Below are 16,191 nucleotides of genomic sequence, written 5' to 3'. Positions count from 1 at the left end.
CTTTAAGAGTGTGCTCCTAATCTCAGCTCGTTACCTGTATAAAAGACACCTGGGAGCCAGAAATATTTCTGATTGAGAGGGGGTCAAATACTTATTTCCCTCATTAAAATGCACATCAATTTATAACATTTTTGACAAGCGTTTTTCCGGATTTTGTTGTTGTTATTCTGTCTCTCACTGTTCAAATAAACCTACCATTAAAATTATAGACTGATCATTTCTTTGTCAGTGGGCAAACGTACAAAATCAGCAGGGGATCAAATACTTTTTTCCCTCACTGTACATATCCGCAAAATATGTACTTCGATTGCGCATTGCATGCAATATTGGTATTTTTTTGGCAGAGCAACGCTAAAGTTGTGCTTGTTTTATGTGGATTGAAAAAAGTTACGTAATGTTCGATCGGAAAAAAAATGTAAGGATGCAGCCCTGCAATTGCCGGGGAAAGAGATATCCACTAAAATAAGCTCCAGAGCGACCTTCTAGAAGGTATTTGTCCCACTTTTGCACACTGCATGAACATCTTGGAAGAGGTGGGAGTACTCACACTTTAAACACCCACAAAGCGTGACTGTGCTGGATCCCATTTATACTGCTGGGTGGAAAGAGGCAGTGGGGAGATTTGATAAAACTTGCATCGTCATTTCTCCTGCCGCACCAGGAGATTGAACAGCGTGGCCTCTAACTTGCAGGTCTGGTGTACTAACTATTACTCGACGATCGCATCCCTTACGCGATACAACCTGTCCATATATCAATGAGTGCAAACTTACCACTGTGGTTGTTTTGTTCGTTGGCACTTTCGTTTATATTTTCACTGGAGATTCGATGTGCATCTACTTCCTGTCCATTAGCAGTGCAGTTGCTATGGCCAGGAATGCCAGTCCCATCTACAGGGTCACTCAAGGCACTGCTTTCCAGTGTTAGGAATTTAGATTGTCCTGAAGACTTGAGGTCCTCTTCCCTGTAATCTACTTACACAAAGACAGACATACACACAGAAACATTATTGGTTAACCATTTATAATGTTTGTGTTATTATTATGATATATATGAATAGACACTTATATGTGGAAATATCATGGTAAGATGTTTTGGAAGGAAATGACAAAACAAATGCAATAAATGTATATCAGTACCTAATTCATCATGCGGAAATTCCTGTAAGCTGGAATACTTGGAGTTAATCATTTCCCCACGTGGAAGACGCTGTTTGCCTTTCATCTTTGTTAACTTCAAGCCAGCCACATCAGAGCAAGAGTGGCGTCTCAGATTCTGGTCCACATTCCCCGTGGTGGAGAGCTTGCTCGTTCCACCTGAGAGACGCAACGCATCCCCGTTGGTCCCGCACTCATCTTCCGACCCGTCATCAGATTCTGAAGAATCTAAAACGTCTCCTTCGGACCTCAAAAACTCCCAGCACCATCTTTCCAAATCGTCATTGGCTTTCATGCCCAACTCGCTCTGGGAAAGTTCAGCGGAACGAGCACGACCGATTGCTTCCATGGAGTCGGACATGCCGCCGTTGGAGTTCGTTTCATGGGAGAGCTTCATGAGAAGGTAGGTGAGGGCAGCCCTCTGCATGGACCGTGGGTCCATCGCACGGCTCATGGTGGATTGCTGCGAGGCAGGAGTAGACACAGAGCCGCTGCTTGTTGCTGCATCCCTCTGCAAGGTCGCCACGCCAGGATTTGATTTCAGTGTATCACCGGAGAAGCGTCTGCTGCACAGCGAGCCTGTGCTGGTATATCTAAGGTCCTCCATGGACATCCCTTTCATGAGGTCTCTCAACAACTTTTCGAACAATTCCATGGCATGCCTCCTTTCTTCCCTGTTTTCCAAGTCCTCGCCCGTTGATGCACCACCGTCTGTAGTTTGTGTCGCAAAAGTGGACTGATCAGCGGTAGCGACATTCTTCTTTTTCTTGCGTCGACGGAAGAGTTTCTTAAACGCAGAGAAGTCCAACTTGAGCTTGAACTTGCGTTTTTCAATGCGTTTCTGGATCCTCTCGGCCCAAGCTCGAATCTCCTTCGCGAACTCCGGAGGAGGATGCTGTGACTTTGCCCGTCCTCCTGCACTTGCACCTCTTGCCTTTTTGCCATGACCCTGAGTGAACGCAAATAAATAGATAATCACTACTCATCTGCCCCTCGTACGAAAGGGAAAAAGTAAAGGTGAAGCCCTGCAATTGCATGCTCAGGCCACTGCTGGGAGCAGGGTTTCCACTCGAGGGAGCTCCAGAGAGCCCTTCTCGATCGTATTTGGACCTCCTCTTCTACGCTGGCCAGGCGTCCATGAAGAGGTTGAGTACCCGCACTTTAACCCCACCACACTCGACCTGGCGATCGACTAACTTGTGTACCCATTTATACTGCGGGGTGGATAAAGGTGGACAGATTTAGGAACCATGAACAGCTGTTCCAACTGCCCCAGGTAAAACAAAATCAATGGGAAGGATATATATTTTTTTATTTTACGCCGCAAATCGTACTACCATTAATCATTTAAGTAGAAATCAAGAGCTAATGCAATTGCAACACCAATCAGATATTGCAAATATAAATTCAAACAACCTTTTTTAAAGTACTGTATGCATTACATACTACAGTACTTCCAGGTACATATTATTATCAGGGTAATCAGCCCTGTTCTATCCACTGCTGGATGAAACAACCCATCTCACTCCTGCACATGAGATGCTCTCATCTCTCCATCTCCACAGTGGGCGCCGTGGTGGCGAGATGTTAACTATCTAGCCTGGTATACAGGAAGTCGTGGGTTTTACGTCAACCCTGACGTTTGTATATTTGGAGTTTGCATGTTCTCCCTGTGGTAGTGGACATTTTTCTCCGGGACTTCTGGCTTTCCCCTTCACATCTAGAAACATCAATTTAGAGTATTTGGCTGTAATAAATTTCCACGTGATAAGCTACTTCATTGAGCTATCATTTGTGGCCAGGTCGTTTATGAAAAAGAGCTATGTAGGCTCAGTGGGCCTTACCTGGTAAAATTTTAAATAGTTTTTGTTTAAATATTTTATAATAACTGTGGACATCATTTTAGAAGCGACGACCTGCCTTTGTAAACAAATGAGCGGACCTATATTTATATATTCTAAGACAAATATAAAAAAACCAACATGCCCTTTTCGAAGGCGTATTGCCAGTGTGAAAGAGAAGGCCAAAAATACCTTGATGACAAGCTTTCTAAGAGCACTCTTTAGTGGATGCTCATCTGCAAGCAGTAGTGTGAGCAAGTAATTGCAGGGCTGCACTTATACCTTTTTCCATTATGCTCGATCGAACATTTTAAAACGTGTGTTTTTTTTTACTTCTAGACTGCTAAACCATAGGCTGTCAAAACACAAACAAGAAACTAAGCAGTTTTTTTTTTATAAACATCGCTGTATAGCTCAACGTGGACAGAAACTACAGTAATGTTATTGTGAAGTACTGTGCATAACACGTGGTTGTGTTAAGAGCTCACAACAATTGGTTAACCAATTGAAGTAAAAAGAAACCCATCCATACCGGATGCATTGTAACAGCAAATGGGGGTACAGACAAAAATTGCTGTTTTTATTTAACGTGTTCTTGATATAAGTTGTGTGATGGTTGTTCTTTACGTGTGAAGACTTTGGCAGGTTTTTTTCCATAACGACTGGCAGCAGCTTGCGAGATATCAAGCAAAAAAAAACCTTTTCTTCCTGAACAACACCCCTAGGCATTGTTCTGCCCGTCAAAATATTAATCTCTCTGGCAAGAGAATGTATTCTGAAGAAAAGGTGTGTTAAAATGACACACCACTGCAAAATTCTTTGGTTTATACAAAAAATAAAGATTTCCAAATACATGCTTGAGAAATTAAAATAAAAAATGCAACCATTGTGTTTGCGGTCATTCTTGTCGCCATCCTAGTTTCTAAGTTTTTGGTTAAACGTTAACATATTCATTGGGTAATTGTAACAAATAGTGTATTCCAAAACTATTGAAATTCTTGGTGTAACATACAATTGCTATGCAGTCCTGCGCTTCAGTAGACAAGGGTTTAAACATCTTGATAATAACATTAGTACAGTATATATTTTTGAAATAAGCAGGCAGTGTGGCAAAGGAGTAGGATTCATTCGAATAACAGATTATTATATTACTAAAAAGTGCAATCTCAAGCATGCTTACTCATCTGGTGCTTACTACGTATGCACGTGTGCGTTGAACTTCTTTCGCACCGCACGTGGCCAGCCGTGCTAATTGGAGGTGAGGCGGGGGACAAACTAAACACAAAAAAGACGTTCTGTCCTATTTATTTACATTCTCACCTTATTTAAATTCCGACATGTCAACACAGTGCGTATTCTTAGCACATACTAATGCGTGCATTCACCATGAATGGAAATTGCTCAAATATCCACCTCCTTGCTGTGTACGTGCCAACGTAATACTCATCATGCCCGTGTGCACACTTCACCCTTGCATTAATAGGTTCGCACATGTCCATATGCTTCATGTTTATTCACCCTACATTTTATCTTATGCCGAATGCATAAAATATCTGTTTTAGTCAAATCTTCCATATTGTTTGTGTGTATATATATTCCAGTATGCTGTGGTAGAAAGACACACATTGCCTGAGCTGTATTTCACTGTTATGGTTTTCTCTTAAGTGGTCTCCATATTGATTTCTTAAGGTTTATGTCATTTCACAAGCACTACAACAAAATCTCAGACCACCATAACTCCGTGGAGGATAATCAATTATTAAAATATTTACGACAAAAACTACTCATATTTTACTGATGGGGGACACAATATCCCTTCATGAACATCACAAAGTGGTATGAATCATTTAGTTTTTACAGCTATACTCCATTACGCTTCACTACACTATCAAATATTATCTTAATGCAGCACATGAGCTGAACAGTAACATGGCTGGCTCAAAAGCGGACCACACCGTCAGGTAGCCAAGGTATAATTATGCGAGTATATCTAGGTCCAAATGCCCTCATGGTAGAAATATGTAACACGTTGGGAAATATTGCCATATATACTATAATTACTGTGTTTTTCACCCATGCCTTGTTAATAACACACACGATGTAATACAAACACGAATAGAGACATTGACAGAACACCACCCAAGACAAATAACCATGTCTTTATTCTTACAATAAACTTAACTACTCTCACCTCAACAAATAAATACATTCTCAGGAACAAAAAATAAACAAGACACAGAACAACGTTACCAGCACCCTAGTGTAATCCTTAGTTTGCGACTGCTCAAATTTTTTTGTTATCCCGAACAGAAAATAGAGGGAATACAATTCATACAGTTAAGCTAGTCAGCCAAACTTTTACCGAACATGTTTGACATTTTGTAGTAGGCCTGCCCCCATTTAGCACCCTTGCTCGTTGATGAATTATCATGATTCTGGAACACAATTCGAATTCGTTTTACATTGGTGGTGCTCTGTAATCATATGCCAATCAAAGATAATGGATTGTCATCTGAGATTTCATGTATGTATTGTGAGTTTAATAATTAATCTATTAAATTGATGCATCACTACATCCCAGGCCACTGACAGCCCCTGACAATACACAAATGTGAAAACACCCCCATCATCATCATTGTGCTGCTGTCAAACCCCAATGGTTTCAAATCTATGGCTGCCCTCACGGCTGATGATGTTTTGATCAGCGAAAGTGACCCCCCCTCTGCAAATTAGCCCTCCTCAGGAAAGGTAAAAGATGAAAGTGCAGCCCTGTAACTTCCCACTCTACAGCCTTCTCCACAAGTTTTAGCTAGTAGGGAGCCCATCTAAAAGGGTATTTGACCGACCCTCCAAAAGGCGGGAGTACCCACACTTTTCCGATCGACTAACTGTGGTGTGCTCCGCTGAGTGCACAGATGTCGTGGGGGGGGGGGGGGCGGGATTTAATACACTTTACCATTACTATAACTGCCGTGCCAGGATATCGAACCAGTGGTCTCTGAATTGCAAGTCCAGTGAGAGATAAACATTACACCACGATGGCATCGCCTGAATACGAGGCCTAAACAGAATCTACTACATGCCAATCATATCCATGGGATCCTTTTTCCAGTGCTGTTTCAAAGTTACACTCCAATTATTACTTGTGTAGTGACTGTGAATGTCACTGTGTGGTGCCGGGCTTACGAAGCCATGGCGGCATTATGTGTAGCCCGGGGAGTACCAGCCCTAGCGGGGCTTGGGTGAGCGCTGGTCAGCGCGGAGACACCACGTACAGTGGGCGGTGCGGGCTCCCGGTGAGGGAGCAAGAGGGAGTGTCAGCCAGCCAGGGTTACGTTGGGGCATGATACGCCGGTTGACCTGCCGACATGTGACTGGATGATATTGGAGGGGGGTCAACGGTGGACGGGGGCCGCTGGGCGGTCACGTGGTCTAAAAGAGCTCTTGGGAGCCTTCGGGAAAGAGCTCGAGAGATCTAGAAGGTGGGCGGGGCGAGGGGCGGAGCCAGCCCCAGCCCGGGCCGATGTAACGGGGGCCTCGTGCGGGGCTCGGGGTTCTTCGTGTTGCTGGTGAAGAGATCCACGTCGGGTAAAAGAAGCCTCTAGCCACGCGGTCCGGGACCCAGCTTGTGGGCCGGGATAGCGAACTGTGTCTAGTTCTGCCGTAGCGTGGCTAGATGGGCATTCAACACCCAAGTGTAGGTTGTGTTATGTTATGTTGAGTTGATGAAATAAATAGTGTTGCTCCTAAGACAACGTCTGCGACTCAGTTGGATTCACTACACTTGGAATATTCACTCCAAACCTGCGATGAGCGTGGTTAGCTACGTACGATGCAATAGAAGTTCAACATTGCATAGGTACAACACAAAAAGAAATGCGTACAATGTTGTTGGACACACTGTGAAGTATAAAATGCAAGCAGTGTTTATCTTTAATGAATAACTATTAAAGAGGAGTTTCTGACAATTATATATCCTTGCCCTGTCATTTAGTAAGTGCAGGTGTAGACTTGTGCAGCTCAACAAATTAACCAACAGATTCAGATGCCCCACATTAAAAAGTTTGTTTAACACATAGGCTTTCGCGAGCAATATCAGCCATAATAGAGGGTTTTGGGTTAGATCTCGTAAATATATAAATGTGTCGTTAAAACCCACCACCACCCGACGCAGCCAGCTAGTAAACAGAACATGCCAATTCGTCACTCGTACAGCACATCGGTGTGTTGGAGAGCCAAGCCACACATACTGTACATACTTATTATCACGTGTGGGACAAAAATTTAGAATGGCCAAAAATTACGAGACCCTACATGTTACAAATACAGAATGCTGGGGAGGTAGTGGTGGATGCGGTATTTAGTGCACTGCATGATAAAACCGGCCACCTGAGTTTGATTCCCTGATATGACTAATACCAGCGACGGTGATATATGGACTGGTCCTGGACCCCCTCCTTCACCAATCTACACTGACTGGCATGGGGAAGTATGGCCAAACAACCCCCATTCAACTGGCATGGCACCACTTTCATCCAGTAACAGATTGCCAAAGGGGCTGCAAATTATTATTCAAATTTTCATGACACTGCAATGTACAGTACTACATAAGAATACTGTATGGTGTTTCGTACAATTTTTACGCGTGAATACATTAAAGCAAACATCCTCTTGTTAAGCCGTTTATATTGCCAGGGCAAGGGTCATTGGCAAGCAACTATTATTGTTAAGACAGCTTATACATTGCAGTCATTATGTTCAGCAATGCGCTTGGTCATCATTAATTGCCAAGTTGCTTATAATAGGTACAGTATTTGCGTTATGCTCCGGTGACCAAGCTGAGGCTCAGTGTCGGTTCAAATACCAAATTGCCACTGATGGGTAGGATTGCGACTTCTGAGATATTAAAAACAATACTTGGGCCAAAACATGGGAAGAAGGATATCTGACAATTCCCGAACTAGAGAGAACTGCACGTTCATGAATTGACTCTTACAGATTATCCAGGACAGCTACATCAAAAAATCGGGGCAACCCTACTGACATGCTTGACCATTAAAAGAGCCAGGTCATCGTGACTGCGCACAGACAAATGAATGATGATGAGTTTCCATGTATTTGTTGTGCTTTGAGATGCCACTGCCGCATAATAAGAGAGATATTATAAAAACACAACTGGTGTTGCCATGTGGTGATGATTTGAGCAGGTAATTTCATGTCTGGAGAATTTACATACACGTGAAATGTCGCACTAATGAAGTCGCAACTCATGGCAACATTCTTACTATAATTGGAAATCCAATGGATGATGGGGCAGACAATATTTAATTACGGTGACAGATTGCATCACAAAATACTCATCACGGACATTAATGCATCTACTTTGAACCTCCTCATTTCTCACATATAAATCTGGACATTATGGAATAATGAAGGCTTATTAGAGAAACATGATGATGAATGATATTGTCGATGTACACCCGTGTCAAGCCTGCTTAAGCCATTCAGTCTTACATAAATTACCTTTTATGGTCAAGCAATTATTTCATATTTGGACTTAATTTTTAAGTAGTTTTTTAATGTTAATGTTATAACGTTATAAACTTATATCTATATACATATGAAGTGTATTAATCGCTTCTAATGATCGTATAGCATACTATTGTTTGATTAATTAAAAACAAAGTAAGTAGGCTTGGGCAGGGCACAAGTTTGATGAACAAGACTGGCGAAGGGATGGCAACCAGAGAAGAGAACGTGTCAGAGTGGACGACAGCGACAGAGATGGATCAATGCGATCAGCTCATGTGCCCGGAGCGAGATAGACTATGGTATCACAGGTCGTTCGTTTGCGATGTCGCTTTCCAATGAAGTAATTTGCGAGTCATTTATCAAATTTAAACAAATGTGGACGACGACGCCAACCACACACACACACGGCCACTCATTTTCAAATAACGTCATGGGATGTTTAATGTCCACTGTGAAGCAGATGGCGTATGTTTTTTGATTAATACACCTGCATTATTAACCGTGGTGGCCAGGAAAACAACGTTTGCGAAGTGGGATACTGAATAGTTGCACCGACAATGCTAAGGGAGTTTCGGAATTATACAAATGACATCCTACCCCAACCCCTCCTTAACCTCTCCCACTTGTTATCATAAATGTACACTAAACCACCCATTTTTAATAACCTCACTCGTTATGTCAACCATCGTATGTACGGCAGAATTGCTGTAAAGCGCCTTAGAATGCGTCGATTTATAGAAATTCACGTTAAGGCAAGCTATCAAAAAAGTCTGCCCATCGCTCGTACTTGTATTAACATTTCCACTCCAGTGTACACGCACGGCCAGGCACCTCGCTTCAGTTTTAAAGGACGACGAGGACCTTCCCGCAACGGACTCACCTTGGCGCCCTTCTTCCTGTGCCCGCGAGCCTCGGTGGCGATCGTTTCGGTTTCGGTCGATTGGCCCTCACCAGCAGCACCAGCACCACCAGCAGCACCAGCACCACCAGCACCACCACCACCCTCATCTCGGGCTGTGCTGTTCATCCCCGGGGGCCCGCATGGGTCACTGCCCCACCCGGACTCCTCTGTGACCCCGTGGGCAATGCCTTGGAATGCGCGCAGGATGAGAGAGCGAACGATTTTTTTTTAATATAAATAATCCCAGTTTTGCTGGAACATGAAAAACGCATTTGTCGAATGCCGCCAGCGACGTGACGATGGCCCTGTTGCTCGTACTCGACGGGAAATCTTGCGAGAATTCGACGTTTTGGGCATTGGCTACTGTCGTCACGAGGGAGGTGGAGAAGCGGCCAGAGAGGTTACGTGAATAATTGTTGAAGACTGCACTCAATAAAACAAATGTTTAAAGAATGTTTCCAAATGGGCACTATTATTTTGGCATACGAGTAATAACTCATGAGCGCGTTTATATAAAGAGACAAGCCCTTTAAAAGTAAAAAAAGTATCCAAAAACTAATTGGTGCTAACAGTAAAATTATTTGCTCACACAGAAAATGGTATGACTCATTATATGCCTCAAATAACAATCGATTGAATTTAAGTTAGCTTTCTAAATCTAACGATGCAATATAATATTCTGCCTGAATCATCAGTTCGGAGAAGAAAAAACCCATTAAAGTAATAAATAACCTCTTCAAAGCTACTGAAAATATGCGATGGTCCGATGTTAAAGTTGGGATTTCAAAGCAGATGCACGTTACTTAAAACAATTGAATTAATACGGCTTCATAAAGCAACACCTTTAGAAAATTAGTTTTGATCTATTAAATACAAATTACCCTTCTGAAAAGAATTCCCTAAAGGGTGTTCATGAAAGTTCTGCAATAACCACGAACTCTCTTATCAAGGACGTGTACATTATGAGACTTAACATGGTGCATAATTCAACAACACGAATGACAATGGAAATGTAAAGCGATAATTTCAGGTATTCCTGCTGCGTTTATAATTTTAATAGTTTACAACACGTACATTATACACATATACTTTACGTTAAACCTAAAGCGGGTAGTCCGATTTTGAAGAAAGGTACTATACAGTATACTTAACTGAGCTCTTGGTCCATTTGGAAAACTTGTAATTAAATCCGCACTTTATAATTCCGTACAAGTCCGTAAGGGTCAGACGGAGACTCGGTCCTTCAGAATCACATGACAAAACTTGAAGCGTTATGAAGCCACACGCGCCATCGGTTTGACTGTTTGAGGTGGGAGGAACCACGCGCAACACATGTACACGCACAACGGCGGGTACAGCAAGCATCAAGGGCGAGTTTACCTGTCTTTGCGCCACTCCCTGTGACAAACGTGCGCCCACCAATCGACAAGCCAGGCCACCACGTGCGTCTTCGCCAGCTGGTTTAACTGGCTTTCTCGTGGCTCTTCGAGGCAAATTCGGCTTCACCAGGTGAAACCCAACATTGACGGAGCGTACTGTAAGGCAGTTAGCTTGTGTTTTATTTCGTGGTGGAAAGCCTGCTGGCCACTGATGTACTTTGTTGTGACAGTTCGTGAATTACTTTGCAAATGTCCTGTGTCACTGCCTTCTTTCCCCATTAAAACGTAAATTATCATCAGTTTTAGTTTTTGCAGACTTGGGGAGGCCTTCATCCAGCAGTAGACTGACCATGGCTGATGGAGATGGATCTAATGAATGGTTAACGTCTGACTTTGAGGACTTGCATCAGTTTAGAGTCATAAAAAAACACGAATCAGGGTAACCTTGAGAGATTCGGTATCAGGACAAGGGTGAACCCCATTCAAAATGTAACTCGTACGACCTTGGGGTCATTGCGCCGGCGTACTCAACTACAGGGAAATTTGCTCCACTAAGGGCAAAAGCTGCCAGTGTTGATTTATAGACACCCAACTGAACAGCGCTTTGCAGGCCATCACAGGACTAAAATCTGTCAGTGCCATAGCTTCTGGTAGTCAAGTGCCACACTACCAGATATTCAACGCGGCGCTGCAACACTCCACCGCACCGATTAGAGGTCGGCCGAAACCTGCCAAATAGAGACTTGTCTGAACAACAACCCCGGTATCCAAGGCTGAGATCCAGAACTCGACATTTTGCACAAAAATGTTGCACGAATGCGAATGTCAGCATGAAAACGGACTTCAAGTAACGTGCTCAACAAAAGACGTGATCGGCGAGGTCGCAGCCGCCACACTGCACGGCTTCTGTCATCCGTGGACAAAAAAAATGTTTTGCAACGCTTAACGGAATTCGCACAAACCGTGGAAGATGCGGATACTCAATGCAAACGTTTAAAATAAACTACTCCTGTGTGCGACTGTGGTTACGAACACCAAACCGTGGACTGTATAGGTTTACACGGCCCTGGATATAAATGTGAAGAGAGATGTTTTGTATGTGTTTAGTTATTATTTAGAAACTAGCTTATATAACAGCAGTGCGTACTGTGGTGGTACCTGCTGTGATTCTTACGGCGTGGTATCTGGCTATTTTTATTTCACGTAAACCCCACGGTTGGAGAGCCAAATCCTTCGCAAGCGCGCCAACACACAAACAAACCCACAAACCCCGCCACAAACCCACGCACAAACAATTTTGGACTTTATATCTATAGATTCACCAACTCTCAGACAAAAACAGCTGACATTTCAATGTCTCATAGTTTGCTCGTCATTGGACAAATGAAACCATCATCACGGGGGGGGGGGGGGTTATAATGTCTTCAAATTACATTTATATAATTATTTGTCAATGGAATTGATGACTTCGCTCCATGTACACAACCTAACATTTTTTCAAGTCAAAGTGATTTATTGCCTAAACGAGCATTGAGGCGGGGCCATGTCCTGTCTATAGCCCTGAGCCAGTCGCAGAAAAGCCACATTCCTATGGCGGAGCCGAGCCTCTCCATAAACAACCACTATGGACTTCCCAGAAAGCGGTACTCATTTTTGTTTATCAACCCCAGAGGTGTGATGGGCTGAGAACATTATTTTAGCATGATAAACTTTAGCTAATTGAAACAAACTCTCTGTTGTACAATGAGATGGCCATAATTGAGCAAGTTCTTACTTGACGAGTGATATTTGCTGTATAGCTCAAGGAGTACTTGTGCACGGTTTAGGGTTCGTTCCGTTTTCTTTGTCAGTGTCTATGTTCTGATCCACATGTCATAACGATGCGTAAAAATGCAAAAAATGTACTTGCAAAGCTGAATTTAAGATTCACACCTCAAAATGACAAAACACCATGAAAATGGTATTTAAAACATTTGTACTGTGTGCACAACTCAAAGCAAACTTTAATGAATGTACTTCAGCAATCACACGTTAAAAAAATTATTATAAACTATATTTAAGTGCTATGGATGTATTCCAAAGTGTCAGCATAGATGTGTCATTGTAAGTGGGAAGTATTAACCAGTAGGTTTCAATCATTTTATGCATCGCTGGTTTTATTACCTGGAAAGTACAATTTAATTCTGATTAAAAGTCATGTTAATGCTACAGTGTAGACGATTGTACAGCGAGCGACAGCCTTTATCGTATTTCCACTTAAAATATTGCACAGCTTGGACACATTGGCATGATGGCCAAAGTTAATTCTTGTTCGCAGGTACATTTAATACAGGTTACTATGCAAAAATGATGGCACATGAGATTACACGTTGGCTCTGCGAATTCAACTAAATTGGCTAAATTGGCTAAACTCAACAGGGCACAAAACTGACAAACACTATTTGATGGACATTTTCAGAAGCAGTTACATCAATGTGTGAATGATTGTTATGAGTTCTTGAGGCCATGCCCTCTCTAGTTTGCTTTTCAGTTGAAATTAATGTCATTCCCGTGTTGAATTTAACCTTTTCTGGGATTGAGATTTTCTTTTTCATCTTTACACCATTACAGCAATTGTTGAACATGACAGATCGAAGCACATATTTGGCATGCAAATGTCTTCAGATATTATTTGTAAATTAAAAACTCGCAGGTGCTATGCACAGCCCCAAAAAGCCTAAAAACACCAAGCTGCCAGCAACAAACAGCATGATTGAATATGTTAGAATATGTTAGCTCTTATCGGCATATACCGCGTAACAATGTATTCACCTTGACTCACCTTCATTGGTAAGGCCTTGATAAGTAATCTAAAATTAGGGGAGGCAGGGCCTTCAGTTTTTACGTCCATTTCATCTGGAGTTCCATCCCAAGTCGTCTTGGGAATGCAGGCACAGTGGAATATTTTAAGTAAAATTTAAAACATTTGATTGCATTAGCTTATCCTTGAGCTGGATCGATCGGCCAGTTGTTTATATTATTGCCTGAGCTTTTATTGTGAAGTATCCTGGGATGCTCTGCATGAACAGCACTACATAAAGCGAAACGAATTGCACTGCATGCATCGTCAAGGTAAAAATGCCTGTGAAATGTATTACGTGTGTGAAAGCGTGATTAGTTAAGCACGTGTATGTCGGTATGCAGTATACTGGTGTGGTTTAATGATTATCTTGTAACTATTTCATCACGAGACAAACACACCACTCTGCACATAACTCTTCTAGCCGTATTTCACATGCTTGTCAAAATGTCACAGAAAACACACGTTTCACCCCGAACCTTTTTAACGAGAACATGTTGCTCAATCTTCATGGGCTTGAAATGTAAAAAAAATACCCTGCCTGCTTTTTGGAAACAATAATTTTATGTGTTTTTTTTAACCAAACATCATAGTCCTGTAATACAGGTCCAACATGTCTTTGCCTCAATATAGGCAGGACACCTTTCACATTTTAAGAACAGTGAATTGTCACGTGAGGTTAAAGTGCTCAGGGTGGTGGTAACACGCGCACAGTGGTTAGCGCACTACACTAAGAATCCAGTGTTAGGTTCCTGGCAATGGCTTGCATGGAACAGCTATTTGTGTTTAGTTTATTGACCTTCCCCCCTACCTCTGATTAGCACGGCTGGTTACCTACGGTGCGAAAGAAGTTCAACATACATTCATCAGTGGCGAGAGATTATTCAACCCGAGTTGGTTCTTCCCTCCACCGACTCGCACTGACCAGCATGCTGAATTAAGGTAAAGTGACCCCACGACCGATATGGCAGTGAATTGACGAAGTGCTGTGAGTTTATTTTTTCTTTATTATTATTGGCTATTTTATATGATTGTCGAGGAAAGGAGATCGCCGGTTGAAATTGCCTTCGCATAACTAAAGACTGTGACCACACATTGATGTTGCGGATTAATACCATTCGAAAGGCACAACTTAAGTTATACGCCTAGTGAGACAGCGTCATCATTGTAATTCCTGCAATTGAGATTGAAAACAGAATGCCAACAAACATATGCTGTCTCCAACTAAAGCCACCACCAAGCGCCCATTGAGCAGACGGACTGAGCAGGGAGTAATGCTTTGGAACTGTAAAACGAAGGTGTCTGTCTGCTTGCCGTGCCTGTTCCGACACGTCTGCAAGACAAAGCCCATGGAGCTGCAATTGGCGGAAGAAATGCAATGCTGTTTTCTCTTCTTCTTCTCTGCATTCCAATAGGAGGCTGCCTCTCCCGCTGACACATTTGCAGGATGTGCTCACATCTATGCATTATTTACATCCGAGACCTTGGCATGGTGTGGTGCCTAGTGGCATGGTAACCCTTTCGCAACTCAATATGCCCATAACCTGCCGGCCACGCGTGCTATACAGCTGGCCGTGGAGCAGGGGTATCAAACGTAGTGCACGTGGGCCGGACCCGGCACCTCAAGCCCCTTCCTCTGGCCCGCCGCGTGTTTTAATTTTTTACTTGAATTTGAAATTGAAGAACGGTAGATTTGGTGCGCGCCCTGCCACAACTCACTTAAAAATGAACTCTCTTTTCCAGCGCTTTCAGATTTTGAATCGCTAAATCCGTACCGTATTGTCATGCTTCTCATTTTCGAAGGCCCCAAAAATATTTATGCTCACTCGGAAGTGCATTTGAATCCAAAGCGGCCCCGCTGTCCGCCTGAGTTTGACACCCCCTGGCCTGGAGAGCCTCTATCTCTCCATCAACAAACACAATGAGACAATTTTCCAGCTCACGGTGTACGGCAGCACTTGCAGCCATGTGCCGAGCCTGCGATAATAACAACAAAAAAACCCACCCTCATAGTATTAACCCATATGTACGTGTACGTGTAAAGCCCTTCTCTTTTGTCATTCCACTGCTAGATTAGGACATCCTCACAACGGGTCGTGGGGGTTATTTGAACATGCTTCGCCACACTGGTCAGTGGGGATTGGTGAAGGCGGGGAACATAGACAGTGGAAGTCGAGTACAGCACAGCGGGGTGGTGTTTGGGACACCGCCCTCTGCTGCCCGCAACAAAGCCCTGCCGCAGATTAAAAGCACCTGTTTTTCGCCATCAGTGGATGCCCATTCCAAGCACTATCCGGGCTCAACTCTGCTTATTTCTAAGATTTTATGAGATTGAGCGCGTATTCCGGGTGAATTTGGTCATGAGCGTAACACAAAATGAAAACATAACCCAAACAATTGTTGGACGATTCCAAAATGTGATCATGTTGTAAACTTGTAAACAATTCGTGTTATTTAGTATGGCCTGTTCACGACTTGGCTAACAACCGAATGGCCACGTTTCTGGGAGCGCATGAGTGGCCTTGACAAATGCTCATGAGCT

At 43.0% G+C, this 16,191-nt stretch overlaps 2 protein-coding genes across 2 annotated transcripts in view; one reads left to right on the top strand and one right to left on the bottom strand.

Annotated features, from left to right (window-relative positions):
* Window positions 1-14,204, bottom strand: part of LOC116941305 (uncharacterized) — a 33,563-nt gene extending 19,359 nt beyond the window's left edge. The window contains exons 1-4 of the mRNA XM_032952218.2: window positions 10,584-14,204; window positions 9,411-9,619; window positions 1,140-2,106; window positions 774-971 (exon numbers count right to left, since the gene is read on the bottom strand). Coding sequence (XP_032808109.2) covers window positions 774-971; window positions 1,140-2,106; window positions 9,411-9,619; window positions 10,584-10,599 — 1,390 coding nt within the window. The 5' untranslated portion in view covers window positions 10,600-14,204. The remainder of the gene's footprint in view (window positions 1-773; window positions 972-1,139; window positions 2,107-9,410; window positions 9,620-10,583) is intronic.
* A 220-nt stretch (window positions 14,205-14,424) lies between these two features.
* The window catches only part of LOC116941304 (dedicator of cytokinesis protein 1-like), a 227,278-nt gene continuing 225,511 nt past the window's right edge, over window positions 14,425-16,191 (top strand). The window contains exon 1 of the mRNA XM_032952216.2: window positions 14,425-14,591. The gene's annotated coding sequence lies outside the window, so the exon portion shown is untranslated. The remainder of the gene's footprint in view (window positions 14,592-16,191) is intronic.

This window comes from Petromyzon marinus, chromosome 11 (genome assembly GCF_048934315.1).
Source record: "Petromyzon marinus isolate PM22_M1 ecotype Great Lakes invasive population chromosome 11, UKy_Petmar_22M1.pri1.0, whole genome shotgun sequence".
Lineage (NCBI taxonomy): Eukaryota > Metazoa > Chordata > Hyperoartia > Petromyzontiformes > Petromyzontidae > Petromyzon > Petromyzon marinus.
This window is presented reverse-complemented; position numbering and strand designations above follow the sequence as displayed.